The 16,672-nt window shown below is 35.0% G+C and overlaps 2 protein-coding genes across 3 annotated transcripts in view; one reads left to right on the top strand and one right to left on the bottom strand.

Moving 5' to 3' along the window:
* The window catches only part of TMEM135 (transmembrane protein 135), a 249,399-nt gene that overhangs the window by 9,389 nt on the left and 223,338 nt on the right, over positions 1 to 16,672 (bottom strand). The window contains exons 9-14 of one of the 2 annotated variants that reach the window (XM_079930169.1): positions 16,078 to 16,147; positions 12,713 to 12,880; positions 7,511 to 7,574; positions 6,450 to 6,526; positions 2,046 to 2,144; positions 1,166 to 1,233 (exon numbers count right to left, since the gene is read on the bottom strand). In XM_079930169.1, the coding sequence (XP_079786295.1) occupies positions 1,166 to 1,233; positions 2,046 to 2,144; positions 6,450 to 6,526; positions 7,511 to 7,574; positions 12,713 to 12,880; positions 16,078 to 16,147 (546 nt within the window). Of the gene's footprint in view, positions 1 to 1,165; positions 1,234 to 2,045; positions 2,145 to 6,449; positions 6,527 to 7,510; positions 7,575 to 9,817; positions 12,553 to 12,712; positions 12,881 to 16,077; positions 16,148 to 16,672 lie in introns of those variants that run through there. The other variant, XM_079930170.1, reaches the window with a different exon arrangement.
* LOC307190765 (dihydrofolate reductase-like) lies at positions 7,584 to 9,786 on the top strand. Its single transcript, XM_079930171.1, has one exon. The coding sequence runs from the start codon at positions 8,055 to 8,057 to the stop codon at positions 8,613 to 8,615; it is 561 nt and encodes a 186-aa protein (XP_079786297.1). The 5' UTR covers positions 7,584 to 8,054; the 3' UTR covers positions 8,616 to 9,786.

Below are 16,672 nucleotides of genomic sequence, written 5' to 3'. Positions count from 1 at the left end.
TTATTCCAAGAGCCAATAAATGTGATTTTCAGATCCTTCCCAAAGTATGTTCCCTTCCGAAATAATCAACTGGTTAAACTCATTGATGTGCAAAGAAACCTGAATGACAAAGAAAGAAATGATTAAATACTAATAACATAGAGGATACACAGTGTCATGGCTAAGAGGAAGAACTCTGCAGTCGGACCGCCTGGCTCATATCCTAGCTCCGTCCTTTCCTAGCTCTGTGATTCTGGCAGGCGCTTAACCTCTGCGTGCACCTCAGTTTCCTCACATTGCGAAAGCAAGATATTAATAGTACCTATCTCACAGAGCTACTTTAAGGATTAAACACATATGTATGTATATGTATGCTGTATGTGTGTATGTGTGTATCTTAAAACCAGTTCTCGGACACAGTAAGCACGATACAACTGTTCGCTATTACTGATATTAATGAGAGCTGCTATTTACTGAATGCCTACTAGGTGCCTAAAGGCTGCCACAAACATCTCGATTTTCCCACAATGTATTATTGTTTCATTGAAGAGAGAAAGAAACTTGAGGCTCATGATGGTAAAGAATGTTCCCAACCGGTGACACAGCTAAGGGTATCAGAACTGCAGTCAAACCTAGGTCTGTTCAATTCCCAAGCTCATGGTCTTTCTATCAGGTCAACCTGCCTCCCAAAGAATTAGATTATAATCAGGAAATGCTAACAACAACAACAACAATAAGGAATATGATCGTAAAGGCAAAGAAAAGTGTGCTTACAAAGTCAGGCAAAAGAGTATGATTATTTTTCCAAAGTGGAAATCAGTCAATTGTTCAGGCATGATTTCTAATGAATCTGTGTAATGTTTTTAATCAAAAAGAAGAGATTAAAGATTTTAAAAGTGAGACTTAAGAATGTTATATAGTAACCTATCAGCAGTTTGCAAGTCAACATATTAATCTAGAACACTTAAAATATCTAAAATAATATAGGGAAAAAAATAGTCAAAATAATGTTCACTAAAAGAATGCCCCATGTTATTCTTATTAAATTTTAGGTCATATTTGATTTATAGCTAGATACCTACTTTACCACTGAAAGAATATTCCCTCAAGTAAACGAAAAGATTCAAAATCTTTTTTATGGAAATTGCTTTTTTCTATGACCAGTTAAAACATCTCAGTCACTTACCTGCCCTTGGTGAGCCTTAAAAGGAACTTCCAGTAAGATGGTCGTAAGGTCTGAACTTCCATGACAGCCTAAATTAGAATATTCAATTTGAGACTTCTTTTAGTAAACAGCAAATATTATCAGCAGTCTTAGGCAACAGAACATATTTGTCTCTATTTTTATTGCTCACTCTATTTAACGACAGTGATGACAGTAGTAACAAAAACATGTATTAATGTTTAAGTTGATAACTCTCAAGAATCTTTGTAAATATGCCTTCAAATAGGAATATTGCTCATGGAATAATAATTGAGTTAATAGTTATTATCATTGGGAAGCGTTTACTAGGTGCCCATTAGATAGCTGGCACTTCGCTAGTTATAGTAAGTTTACCAACTTGGCAGCATTACTGTGAGAAACTGCAAATAAAAGCTGTCCCCCAAACTTTGCAAAAGCCCTAAGACCATTAACATCAATAACGGTGATTGCAGAATTTAAAGAGATTGAACGATGCTTCTATTAAACTAGATTCTACCCCTATCCTCACTGCCTGAGTAATACTGGGAAAAAGCAATTATTCATATTTATGCCCATGGTATCTTTTTTTTGAAGTAAAATTAAGTTAGGGCATTCTAGCCAAGGTACTAGAGTGATAATTCTCCTACAAAAATTGCACTCTACTTAAACCTAAAAATTGTTGTGTTCATAAAACATGACCTAGCCCACTAAGTTAACATGTTTAATGATTTGAAACTTGCAAGCTATCTTGCTAACAAAACAAAAAAAGCATAGAATGTAAAAACTGGAAATGTTCCCAGGCCTTTATTTTTCCCCCATTGGTTTAATATATACACTAGAAACAGAAATAATTCTACTTCTCATTTGAAAAAGTTATACTTACTGCCTGGAAGCAAATTGCTGTAGAGATGGAATAGATGATAGTGTCTGCATGGGGAAAATAGGGAACCTTTCCTGCTTCAATACCTTTGAAATACATTGTCTGCAAAACAAGCACATAGCGCAAGATTTATAAAGAAAACAACTTTAAATAGCATTACCAATAAGGTGGAGTGATACGTTCCCTATCTACAACTATTTTTTCTACCTTTCAAAATCCTAACAATCCTTTCAGAGCTCAAATCATAGGTACTTCCCTGACATGTTAAGTGTCAGCCCTTCCCTTTCCCTCATTCACTCACCCCAAACCCCAGATGCCAGTAATAATACTTTTCTGTGAAATTCAACAACACTTTATTTCTACCTCTTTCATGCTATTTATTCTTCACTGCTGTTTGTACAATGCTCAAGTCTTCCCTTCTCTGTTAGATCTATTCATTCATTCATTAAACATGTACTGGTGTAAACCCAATTAGCGCATAAGAAATAACTAACACACTCTAATAAGGTTACAAGATATCTATATTGATTAGATGTGTAGATCATCACATGGGTATGTACGTATATCTATGTTTATCTCATATATATATATATATATATATATATATATATATATATATATATATAGGCTCCCCAGAGGAGGGAGCAACTACTCTGTCTATGACAAAGGACCAAGGAGAATTTCAGAAATGACTACATTGAGTAGTGGGCATCTCAAACCATCTGCAGTGAAGAACCACTTTTTAAAAAACAAAATTTCCAACTATCATGGCCTGATGCTTTTATAATACACTAAAAATGAATTACTAGAATTGAACCAAATTTTCACTATTACATTCAAAAAACAAATTACTCCATCGAGTTGCTATAAGGTTTCCAAATGCTTCCTCTCAGTTTCTATCCTTTCCTTGTAATGAACTGGTATGGTAATGAACAGTTCATAGACCAGCGCTGGTCTGCTGACCCCACTTTTAATACTGCTGCTTTCTAAGAGGCCTAACATCAACAACTAGATAAGAGAGGAAAAGCAGGGGTAACAAACAGGGTGAAAATACATGACATGTATGGGGAATTTCCAGCAAATTTATATGGATGGAACAAAGGATAATTCATGGAAATGGGTTTTCTGGAACGTAGGGATGCTAAAGTGAAACAAGTAAGAAAAGTGGAAAGATGACCAAGACAGAATGGTGTTTCAATAGGTTGGAGGGAGCTTTAAGAAGACATGAGTGGACCATGAAATAAAGAACATAAAATAATTTTTTTCCAAGAAAAAAGTTGTTTATACAGCTGATTTTTAATTAATATTATGTATTAATATAGCATTTTAATATAAAATTAACTTCAATCTGTAAGATATGTACAAAGAGATTTATAATCTACTTCAGTAACAAGATAAACATGGGCCATTATTTTGAAAGTTATATGATAATATATTACAAGGTACAGATATACTGTAGTGTATTCCTGTTAACAAAAATGAAATTCAGATGTGGTAGAATGGCATCATAGAAATGTTATGTGAAACAGGTATTTCTTGATATATGGGATTATTATGTTCCTAATTATTTCCTACAATAAAACTTATCTGTTGACCTGGAGTCTAAGTTAATGAAGAGTTGGGACTGTATCCTATACTTCTATATGCTTACCAGCACCACCGCAGTAATGGGAACATAATCGATACTCAATAAATATGTCTTGGAAATAATTTTTTCCAAGAAAAAAGTTGCCTATACAGGTGATGTTTACTTAAGACGCATTATATAGTAATATATCATTTTAATATAAAATTAACTTCAATCATAGGAAAATGATTGCCTATTATACGATAGTCATTAATTCCACAAAGGACATAGTAAGCTTATACTTCTAATTTCCTGCATTTAAAAAAAAGTTCTCATCAGCACACTTATCAGATACGATCTGTTGATATAAGAAACAGCGATACCACTGCTTGGCCTTAAAACCTCTAGCCATTTAGAGAAACATTTTACAAACTAGATCTCAATGTTGGATGGCCCCTATGTCAAAGAATATATTTTTTGCCAGCTAGGGCAAAAAAATATATTCTCTCACTCCCCTTTTCCTCTCTATTAGCAAGTCCTGCCAACTCCATCTCCTAACCATACACCAAATCTGTGTACTTTTTTCCATCTCTACTGCTACCATCCTGACACAAGCCACCATTTTCTGCCTGAGACTAACGGTTTTCTCCCAGATTCCAGTCTTGCCTCTAATCCATTCTCTATATAATAGCCAGAATATTCTTCTTAAAATGTGAATTAAATCACGTCATTTCCATGCTTAAAGCTCTCCAATGGCTTCCAAAGGCACTGAGAAAAAATAAATGCCTCCTCCCCTGCCTCCTTCTCTCTCTCTCTTTCTGTCTCTCATTTGGATAAAACAAATATGTAATTTTCTTAATGTCATTAGGGACACAGATTTTTAGTGAGATAAAACTTTTTAAAATTCAAACAAGTTAAATAAAATCTATAACCTGAACTTTGATAAATAAATAAATTTGATAAATAAATAAATTTGATGAAAACATCAATGTGCTCCTAATTATTTTCTCTTTCTCTGAAAAGAAAGGGAAAAAAAATAGGATGCTCTAACTCTGTTCACTGGAAAGGCCAAGAAACAATGACTAGCCTAGGAGCAAAAAACCTTTAGCACCCAAACTAAAGTTTTCTAAATACCATTTCTCACCAGAAGAAACTAGGTGCCATTGGAGAAGGCTGATTCTATGTCTGGAGCAGGAAACCACCCAGGTGAGCCTGGAATATCTTGTTTTATCACAAAGCAAGAAAACTATCAAAGATACCGGAATTACGTGAAAAAAGAAACAGGAGTCAACTTGAAGAGGCTCTCATGGCCAAAGATGGGGCAATTTGAGCATAATGACTGCAATAGGTTGAAACAAATCAAATACCTTAAACTCCATAAAGACACCTGACAACAAAGACTTACAGGTCAACTTTGCAGGATGCTAGGGACTAACTCATTCCAAACATTAGCAAATAAAGGGAAGTAATCAAGCACTTTATTACGACTTTGTGAACAGACGATCTCACAGTAACCAAACAGCTGAAAGGGAAAGTTCTTTATGAAGAATTCCCACTAATAAATGCAGAAGAAACAATAATAGTAGATTATGATGATTTTGCAACCCTCAGTGAAATAATAAACCCTGGTCATTAATGGCTGCTAGAAAAATAGGGTAAAAGATGGGGAACCTTATGTTGGCTCTATCAACACTGAGCCCACTGATCCATCTTAGCATCCCTGGTGGCGCAGTGGTTGAGAGAGAGACAGGGGCTTTCCTGGTGGCGCAGTGGTTGAGAGTCTGCCTGCCGATGCAGGGGACACGGGTTCTTGCCTCGGTCCGGGAAGATCCCACATGCCGTGGAGTGGCTGGGCCCGTGAGCCATGGCCACTGACCCTGCGTGTCCGGAGCCTGTGCTCCGCAACGGGAGAGGCCACAACAGGGAGAGGCCCGTGTACCACAAAAAAAAAAAAAAGAAGAGAGACAACCCGACATTTTTGTGTTTCCTAATGTGATGTAATAGGAATTCACACACACAGTAAATGTGAAGTTTTTCTGCCACTACCATCCGCCTAAAAGAAACTGAACCTGAACTTGCTTAAGGCTCTAGATCTAATTTACAGTTTACAGACAATACATGAGTTAAAGGAACATGTTATAACACCACCAGTGAGGATGCAATCAGCAAAATCCAGAATGTGGGAAATTCCAAAGAATTAATAACCTAGATTATCAACAAGTAAATGGCAAGGAAAAAAAAGAAAGGGGGAAGAAAAGAAGAAAGGGTGAGGGATAACTATTATAAACTAAAAAGAGACTTTGGATCTCAACTAAAACAAAGGGATTGCAAAAGACATTTGTGAGGTAATATTGAAAATGCAAGCTCTAATTGGATAATGATAATAATAAAGAATTACCAGGTTTTTAAAATTAATGACATGTATTTTGATTATACCCTGATGGCATTCATGATTTGTTTGTTTTTAAGGAGTCCTTATTCTTTAGTTTTATTTTTTAAGGACTCTTTCTCCTCAGTTGTTTACAGATGAAGTGGTTTGATCTCTGGGATTTGTTTTAAAATAACTTGGTACTTGGGGGTTTGGAGCAGTATAGGTGAAAGGAGATTGGCCAAATGCTGTTAACTGTTGAAGCTGTATGATGGGGTAGATGAGGGTTATCACATTATTCCTCCTATGCTTGTGTATATTTGAAAATAACACAAAGAAAAAAGAAGAAATAGGAGAACTGACTTTGTAAGTACTTTTATAGGATTAGAATTTGCTTTTGAAACTTCTACTACCAAAGCAGCTAAAAAGTTCTGTATCCTTTGGTTGTATGTGCTTAAAAATGTTTGCTTACCTCTACCAATTTGGAAGCTAAATACATGGAAATTGTTGTGCTTTTATAAAACATCATTGATATTCCCGCCAAAAATCCTGAAACAACAAATAAGGCAAAACTGATCAGAACTCAAAGTATTTCTTTGTTATTAAGTCACTCAGAAATGTTGATTCACTTAAACAGGAAAGAACTGATTTGTAGCACTGCCTTTTGTCACAACAAAATCAAGGACAGTAATATAAGTGATGACATTAAAATGGGGTGAATTCTTATTTATTATCACATATTTTTAAACTTAAACATTGACCTTTAGAGTTAGGAACCACAGTTCTGATACACATATCACAAGAAACTACGTTCTAAATTTAACTTTTAAAAACAGCAGTGGTCTTGCCAAATACAATGATCTTTTAAAATAATTTTTTAAAGGTTACTGGTACCATTTCTGATTTTAAGTGGAAATAGTCATTCATCTATTCTCCTAACAGCTCAAATTATGTTTAGTGCTGTCATCACACTTCCCTCCATTGCTTTCATTCTATAAATGGAAAACCAAGGTGGTAGGAGGCCTGGAATACTAATAGTAGGGCTATTACTAATACATATCTGAAAAATTGTCTATTTAACTTAAGTAATACATATACTGCACTCACAGAAAATGTTTAGTTTTTATTTTTATAAAGTTACTTGAGTTCCTAAAAAAATTATTATTAAAAAATACATCACTTGCCAGTGGTAAAATCAGAATATTTTAAGAAATCTAACTGCACTTCCACTAGTCACTTATACAATATTTTAAGTCTTTATGTTCTTTTGTGACACATTTTCCCTAGTATTTCTGGCCTGTAGCAGGACAGATACCCGAGTCATTATATTGCCAACCCAAAACATCAGATGGCAAGAGAGCCTTGACATGTTAAACTTCACAAATACAAAATGTTTGTACTAGTGCCTTAATGGGGATTCTATTACAGAGAAGGGAAGATACAAAGAAATCAGATGAATCTGAAAACCATGTCTGCTTCATTCCTACTACTGATTGATGCAATAGTAATATATGTATTTTATCATTGCTTTACCAGCTATAATGGCATGCAGTTCATCATCCAGATTTCTGACCCAGCGCAGGAAGCAACTAGTACCCTGTATCAAGAAGAAAATACAATGACTTCAGTTGTTTCAGTTCTAGGGAAAAAATGCATGTAACATCTGTAATGGGTGAGTCATTAGCTGACCTTGGAGGCAAATTGGTGATATTATTTAAATCAAACTGAATATATGATTGGGAAAATTATGAACAGTAACCTGTTATAACGTTACTGTTTGGATAGACCCTATTAAGAAATTATACATAAAATTTTCATTGTAATGATTTTTCAAAATGAATTCAAAAATTCTACTTTTGCTTAGATGTAGAATGCCGGGAAAAGTATCACTCCCATTCTAACAAGGAGAAAAAGCTGGATAAGCTACAACTCTGTCAAGTCAGAATCCTATAGTTAGAGAAAACATTTTTCAATATGAAGGTGAAATAAAGACTCTCTCAGAAATTTCGCACCAAGCTGGCGGGTAATCCCCATATCGGTGTGACGTGCTAGCTCGGAAGTGTTTTCTGCTGCTGTCATGGTTCGTCCGCTAAACTGCATTGTTGCTGGGTCCCAGAACATAGAACATCGGCAAGATCGGGGACGAGCCATCGTCAAGAACGGGGACCTGCCCTGGCCCCTGCTCAGGAATGAATACAGGTATTTCCAAAGAATGACCACAACTTCTTCAGTAGAAGGTAAACAGAATTTGGTGATTATGGGTAGGAAGACCTGGTTCTCCAATCCAGAGACGAATCGACCTTTAAAGGACAGAATTAATAGAGTTCTCAGTAGAGAATTCAAGGAACCTCCACAGGGAGCTCATTTTCTTGCCTTAAAACTTATTGAGCAACCAGAATTAACAAATAAAGTGGACATGGTTTGGATAGTGGGACACAGTTCAGTTTACAAGGAAGCCATGAACAGGCCAGGCCATCTTCGACTATTTGTGACAAGGATCATGCAGGAATTTGAAAGTGACACATTTTTTCCAGAAACTGATTTGGAAAAATATGAACTTCTCCCAGAATATCCAGGTGTTCCTTCTGATGTCCAGGAGGAGAAAGGCATATTTGAAGAATATGGAAAGAACAGTTAATATGAAAGTGTTTTCTGATCTATTTCTGATCTATTTCAAGCCTCCTCCTCCCCGCCCCCCCCAAAAAAATTATGTAGTTTTTGTTGTAAAGACTTTTGTTGACTTTAGATCTATGGATAATTATTTCTAAGCAAAGTACCTTTATTCCCCATTAATCTTAACTAGACTGTATCAGATACCATTCGTGAAACATTTCTTGCTGTAACTGCCTGAATGACCATCAAGGGTCAAGAATAGGTTACGAGCACCGGCCTAGGGTAGAATATCTACCAAGACAGCCCAAAGTGGGAGAGTCCCCTGGTAGCATAAGTTGAAACCAGAGCCTATAGAGCTAGGAGTTAGGCAGATGGGTCCAAAGGTCAGAAATAGTTTATAAATAGAAGAGCTAGCACTCAGTTATTAAAATTAGATCAAAAGAGGGACTGTGAATTACTCTATATCACACTTGTGAAAAATATTCTGTTCACTCAGACCGGGAGTCAATAAGTTGAGAACGCCAGGATATTCCACACGGATAGTAAAGAGGCAGGTATGACACTACCTTTTCGGTGGTTAAAAGAGAAGGTCTGAGACCTTAAAAGACTTTGTTTCTGATCTTCAGTGAGATTCCATGAGATGTTACAATGATGAAACAAGAAGTGGCTGCTCTTTACAAAAAAGAATAATCTAATATCAAGCATAATGGCTAAAATTAAAAATTCAAGGAGGTAATAAATTGAGAATGAATATTGCTAGAAACCAAAATTAGTAAGTTAGAAACTAAACTTCACAGAATTAAAAAATGAAAATTAAAACATGTTTTACCCATCATGTTAGCAAAGATTTAGATTAAGTATCCAAAAAAAAAAGAGCATTTTCTGCCTTATAAATTGGGACAAACTTTTTAGAGTGTAAGTTAGCAATATCAATTAATATTCAAAATATTCTGGGTTTGGACCCAGAACTTGCACTTCTAGAAATTAGTCCTGAACAAAGAAATGGACCCAAGAGTATTTGTTGCAACATTTTTTTTCAAAGTTGGAAAGAGCCCAAATGTTGATAAATAAGAAATAACTAACCAATATGTCTATAAAATGTAACATCTGCAGCAGTTAAAAAGGACAAAATACTGACAGAAAAACGCCAAAAATTGCTAAGCAAAAGAAGCAAATTGTGTATAATACTCAAAATGTTTAATAAATGTTAATGTGGGGGGGGGGGAGAAACAAAAAAAAAGACTCTCTCAGACAGATAGAAGCTGAGAAAATGTACCACCTGCAGACCTGCATTACCAGAAATGTTAAAGGTCGTTCTGCAGGCAGAAGGAACAAGATACCAGATAAGAATTTACGTATAAAAAAAGAGATGAAGAGCTCTGGAAATGGTAAAATGAAGGTAAATTTAGAAGACATGTTTTTCTTACCTTTAATTGTTATAAAAATGAATCAGCTGTCTAAAGCAGTGGTCAGAAAACTATGGCCCACTAGGCAAATCTAGCCTGCCACCTGTTTTTACATGGCTCATAAGCTAGAATATTTTTACACCTCTCAATGGATAAAAATAAAAAACAATAATATTTTGTGACATGTGAAAATTATATGAAATTCTAATACAGTGTGCTAAATTTTTATTGGAATACAGCCATGCTCATTCATTTATCTATTGTCTATGGCTGCTTTCACACTATAACATCAGAGCTGAATAGTTATGAGTGAGACCATATGTTCCACAAAGCTTAAAATATCTACTCTTTGGCCCTTTACAGAAAAAGTTTTCTGACTCCTGGTCCAAAACAAAAATAGCAACAGCATATTGTGGGGTTTATAACATATGAAAAGATAAATGAATTGCACAAAGGATGGGAAGGAGGAATTACAAGTATGATGTGGTAAGATCCTTACACTATACTGAAGTGGTATAATAGTATTTGAAAATATTGACCAATAAATTAAAAATGTTTATTATAAATGTTAAGACAGTCACTAAATTTTAAGACATATAAATAATAAGTCAATAGTGATGACAGAATATAAAAAATACAAAAAAATTAATATAAATTTAAAATACATTAAAAAATACCCCCAAAATCAAGGAGACAAAAAAAAAGAGCAAAGAAAAAATGGAACAAATATGAAACAACTAATAAGAAAGTAGATACAAACAGATATAAACTCAACCATATCAATAACTATATTAAATGTAAAGAGTCTAAATACACCAATTAAAAGACAGTGATTACCAAACTGGATACAAAAGTAAGAACCAACTATATGTGGTCTAAAAGAAACCAACCTTTAAACTGAGGTCACAGAAAGATTAAAGAAGGAAAATATACCATCAAATATAATCAAAAGTAGCTATATTAATAGTAGACATAGTAGACTTCAGAACAAGGAATATTACCAGGATAAAGAGGAACATTACAAAATGGAAAAAGGGTCAGTTCACCAAGAAGACACATAAGAAATAAGGTTTGTTTGCCTGACCTTCTCTTAATTACATTCTTAGGAAGATGCAAAAAATTGATAAATTTTTCAGAAATCACATATGGCTTTGGAACATGCTGTATGAATATTTCTTATAATAGATTTTCTGACCCAGTTGCATTTTCCTTAGTTTAATTACCATTAGTTTATATTACCTAAGCAAATAAGTAGCAAAAATGTAAACAAACAAAAAAGCCTAGGCTCTCAGATTTGCTGGATGGTGGAGAATAACCAACCTGGGCTAAAAATGTTGGAGATAATCCACATATAAATATTTAAGGGTTTATCTTAAGAGTAAATACAAACTCTATGACACAAGAAATGAAAAAGAATGTGAATATAAACATATTATCACCAATATTCTGCCCTATTAACTCTTGTATATATTCAAAGATATAAGTAATGCTTCCTAGTCAAACCATATTGAAAATGTTTTCAGTGTTAGTAATATTTCATAACAAGTGATTAACTATAGTTTATAGTTTGCCACTCTTTCCTTTCCATTTCAAAATACTTTCTCCACATCTACCTTTTATAGGTAAACTTTATCATAAAATGAAACACAACCATCTTATCCAAAATAATTCCAGAATTCAGTTTTTCCCAGCATTTTCTTTTAACAACTGTGTGTGTGCACATGCACACATGCATGCACATGCATACAGGTCGACCTTAGTTAACACATTTTACCTTTAAATTTTGAATATCAATTTTAGATGTTTAATAAAATATGTCAGTAATATGATTTACATATTAGTGATTCCCATTAAACAAAAGGCCATTACTTCAAATTGCAGAGTGTTATGTCACAGATGATCCCTATATATGTGTTTAGGTAGGTGCTTATTATATATGTGTGGGTACATTTATAGGAACATGCAGAAAGAGGTGGAAGAATGTTAACTTTGTTTATTTGAGAGAGTACAGTAGAAAGAGTGAGTGAGTGGGAGATGGAAAATAAGTCATTGCTTATATCAGTTACAAGAGAAAATCCTTACTCTTTCTATCAAAGGTTGATATCAGCTAGGAGGGTCTGAAAATGTTTAAATTAATAATCAGGTAGTAAAATTATTCAGAAAAAACAAATAGATACATCATTTTTGATGTTAGAAATATCAGGAAGTTCATATTTTCTCAGTGACTACATTGTTGAAGAAAAGAAAATGAGTTTTTGAAAATCTTTAATATTATGTATAAATGCAAATATATCTACACTTTCAAGCTTTAAGAGAAGAAATATCTCCAGCCTCTATTCCCAACATAATGTGCATATTTGGTGATGAGATATTTACGAATACTACAGAAAGAAGTATTAAAAAAAAAATGACAGGGCTTCCCTGGTGGCGCAGTGGTTGAGAGTCCGCCTGCCGATGCAGGGGACACGGGTTCGTGCCCCGGTCCGGGAAAGATCCCACATGCCGCGGCGCGGCTGGGCCCGTGAGCCATGACCACTGAGCCTGCGCGTCTGAAGCCTGTGCTCCGCAACGGGAGAGGCCGCAACAGTGAGAGGCCCGCGTACGGCAGAAAAAAAAAAAAAAAAAAAAAAAAACAGATGAGCTAAGGCCGTATCTCATTTTAACAATAGCCATGTTATTTATTTCCCACTTTTCTTTCCTCTTCTGAAAGCCTTACCTTGTATATACTAACAAAAGAGCCCAGAAAAGCTCCGAGCTGGAAGTTTTCTTTATTGTAGAAGAGAGAAAATAGCCGGGATGGCTGTGTAAACAGATGCCTAAATGCAGAGGGAATCCGGAGGCAGCACTGGATCAAGTATCCCACGCTAAACATTCTGATAAAACCCTAGAGAAAATTGGGAGGAAATTCTGATTTACAACCAAATTTTGAAGACAGATAGATGTAAATTTTATTGTTGCAGAATCAAAACGGAACTAAAAATATTAAGACAAGTTTATATCGCAGCCATTTTCAAAATTAAGTCCTAAACCTCAAACAATTTTAAAACAATTGCCTTAAAAATAAGCGTGAAATCTTGCAGCAAACATACTTTCTATGATTTACAAAGTCTTAAAAAGTTTCCCAAGCACTGGCCAAGTCTATCTATGTACCAAACTTCTACTTCTTGACATTTTGTTGACATAACTGGGATTTATAATCCCTAAACCACAAATAGTTTTAGAAACAAAAGCACTGCAATTCCAAAAAAAATAGTTAACAAAACCAAATGCTTTGGGAAATTTTAACAGAAAATGTCTCTTAATCATTAGTTTGAACAGAGATTCTTTTGACAGAAAATAATTGTATTATCTGTTTAGACCTTTGGTGTCAACTATTTAAACAATCAAGTTTAAAGAATTTTCCAGGAAAAGAAATAATTCTATCTAGGTTTTTACTTCTGTGCTCAATGTGTCAAGCTGAAACATCTCTAGGGAATGGCAGCTTTAAGGTAAACTAAAGAAAACCCGAGAAAGCAAATTTGCCACAAATCCACATTTGCTGTCAACATTTCTCCATATTACCTGCAACTATCTACAGTGTAAAAGGGAGGAAAGGATGACTAATGTTGGTCAATTTCATTTCACTCTTTAGGAAAATGAAGTTTGATGTCACTTAATGGTGAGAGACTGAAAAATTCCAGTCATCTCAAAACAAAATGTTATCAAAAAGAATAGTATTTTATACATGATTCAGCCAATACACTGTAATACTGATCTCCCATCGTCCTCCTCTTTCACCCCCACTGGAATGGAAAAACGTCTACATTCTTAGCAGTGTTTGCTGCTAAGTTTCAAAGGTCAGGTTTGTATCTTCGGTATGGCTGCCTTCTATTTTTTTAAAAAAAAAATTGAGTTACTATGAAGAAACATTCATTAATTTACCTGAAACTACCTAATACCTGGTTAAAACATGAAAATTAAATTGTCCAAACAATTAGCATGAATTATCATGCATTTGCTTAACTGAAACTGCCTAGTGTTTGTTTAATGCATGAGGTGGTCACACCTGTATCTTGTCACTGATAATATCATAATATTAACCTAAGGGTTCAAAGATCACACTCATGTTCAACCATTTCACACTGTTTTCAAGAGATCTATTCATCCTTCCATCAATTCACCCTTTCATGTATTCAGGAAAGATTCAGTGAATGTCTCTCATGTGCTGCTCATCACACTAGATGCTGGGGATAGAGTACTGAGGACACAAAGCTCTTGCCTTCATGGAGCTTCCATGCTCATTAGAGGAAGAGAAAATCAGTAAACAAATAAACATAAAGTAATTACAGATTACAATAAGTGTTGAGAAGGAAGTAATCAGGGCACTGGGAAAGAAATTAACAGGGCATCCTATATTAGACTGAGTGGTAAGGGAAGGCTACTGAGGATGTGACGTTTAAATAGACACAAAAGAGAAGGAGCTGGCATGAGAAAAACATTTTGGGTAGCTTGGACAAAAAGCACAAAGCCAAAAAAGAGATTGGCAGGTATCAACAAAAAGTTCATGTGAATGGAGTATAGTGAGTTGGGGGGAATGTTAATTCATCTGAATATTCACTCAGGGGTATGATTTAACATGAGGTGTAACTGAGTCCATGGAATAATGAGGTGCACTGTCAAAATATTTTGCTATACTTGTGATATAAATTCCTCACCCACAAATCTCCAAATAATTCTACATTCATGGACATAATATAACAATGTAAACATAAATTAGCAAGTTTATAGTACTGGTACACGCTTGAAAGAATGACTACATTTTTTCATAGCTCAGTAATTCTCACTAACTTTCTCGTATACTTTTTTTAAAATATCACCTCTCCTCTCCCCAAATTTCTCAAATATCTCTAATTTAGTCAAAATGCTTTTCTTAGTTCCCCTCCTGCAGTTTCCCCCTGAACTAGAATTATGTCCAATTGGAGGGAATAATAACCCTCTCTGGGAGCTTGTAGACTTTGAGGCAGCCAGCAACATTCTTTTTTTTTTTTTTTTTTTTTCTTTTTTGCCACTTTAAAAATGGGGCAGGAAATCAGATTTGGAAAGAGTGTGTCAGAAACTACTTCACAACTGAAAAAATACTCTACTGCTTTTACCCCTGGTTCTGTCTTTGAGTACTTTAAAGGTAAGTGTTGGCCTGGGTGCGCCACCAACAACACTCGGCCACAGGCATTCACATTCATAGGCACTAATGTGATACAGTCCCTCCCTTTCTAGAGGGACGGTCAGGAGGCTGTCTTTTGGGGTGCTGTACAACTCTGTTCTTCTCATCATCAGTAAAGTGGGGATCAGATGTTGTAAGAAAGAACATAAATTTCTAAAGCATCAGGATTGTTAGAGCACCATCCAAAACTAAAGAACTTGTAGCAGATGGTGCCACCTGTGACAGACTAACTGCAATGAAAATTAACTTCCTTCTCAGAGTTGGTGGGATGGGGGATGGGGGGCAGTGGCAGGCATGGGATGGGGGATGGGGAGAGAGCACAGCCCTGGTACACTAATATATTAGGGAGTGGGGAATTTATGTCAGTGGGCATAACTAACTTTCTTAATGTAGAACAACTGTGGACATGCTCCAGTTACCGTCATGCCTTAAAAAATGTAACAGCTTTACAAGTCCAAAACCAAATGCCACTGTCCCAGATTGTGCAGTGTATGTGAGTGACTGCTGATCCCCCAGCACACAGCACAGTCCAGGGGCCTTGTTCTAAGATGTATTCTAATGAGGATACATTGCAAAGTACAAATTTTAATTTTAATTTGACTTTTTCTCTTTTTTGTTGTTGTTGCTTCACCTTCTACTTTGCAAGTTTTACATCTATTAAGTAAGCTAATGTAAAAATTATTTAACAAAGGATCTGGTAAGTGAATACTAAAAGCTAAATTGTTATCTATTTCTCACAAGTGTCTTATTCTTCAAGTCAAATGCAAAGAATGATAGCAATGATTGTCAACTTTTCCACTTACTTTGAAATTATGTTTTAATAAATAAGTTTTTTCTATACATATTCCCTGTGGTTATTAAAGTAGATTTTATATACTTACTTTAACGCAATAAGAGATGCAATTATCCTCATAGTGTTTGCAACATCTATGCCTTGGTCCATGCTTACATCTGAAATTAAACCAAAAAAACTAATATAATTAAAATGTGTGTGTATGCGTGCGTGCGTGTGGGTGTGTGTGTGTTAATCTGCTTAAAACTCTCTAACCAAAAAAGGAGAAAACATTATCAAGTCATTTCTAAATGTGTGCGTCTTTTGATTTCTTAGGACATACAGAAGCAAAGCTAACAGATTTTTTTTCCCTTTGCTGCTCACCATTTGACACACTGTATAAAATACGTGACTGCAGTCAAAATACTTGAATGTGGAACAGAAAAGCCATATTGGTAAATATTTGTGACTAAATATGAAAAATATGTATATGTTATCTCTATACTCTGCCAAATCTTTTGGAAGCTTTAAATTGTTTATTGTAGCGTATAATGGTCATAAATCATCCATGACGTCAGTACTTGAGCAAAAATCATAATGAGAATGTGCTCAGGTTACAGGAATTTATACTTAATTATATTTGAGAGAAAACATCTGGGAAAGAAACATGATATAGTATTAGAATTTAAAATTCAGTTTTTAAA

The sequence above is a fragment of the Stenella coeruleoalba genome (genome assembly GCF_951394435.1).
Source record: "Stenella coeruleoalba genome assembly, chromosome: 8".
In the NCBI taxonomy this organism is placed as follows: Eukaryota; Metazoa; Chordata; class Mammalia; order Artiodactyla; family Delphinidae; genus Stenella; species Stenella coeruleoalba.
Note: the sequence above shows the minus strand (reverse complement) of the source record. Positions and strands in the feature narration are given on the sequence as shown.

What these genes read in the sequence shown, in the direction of transcription:
- LOC307190765 (XM_079930171.1), top strand. Translation starts at nt 8,055, where the DNA reads ATGGTTCGTCCGCTAAACTGCATTGTTGCTGGGTCCCAGAACATAGAA.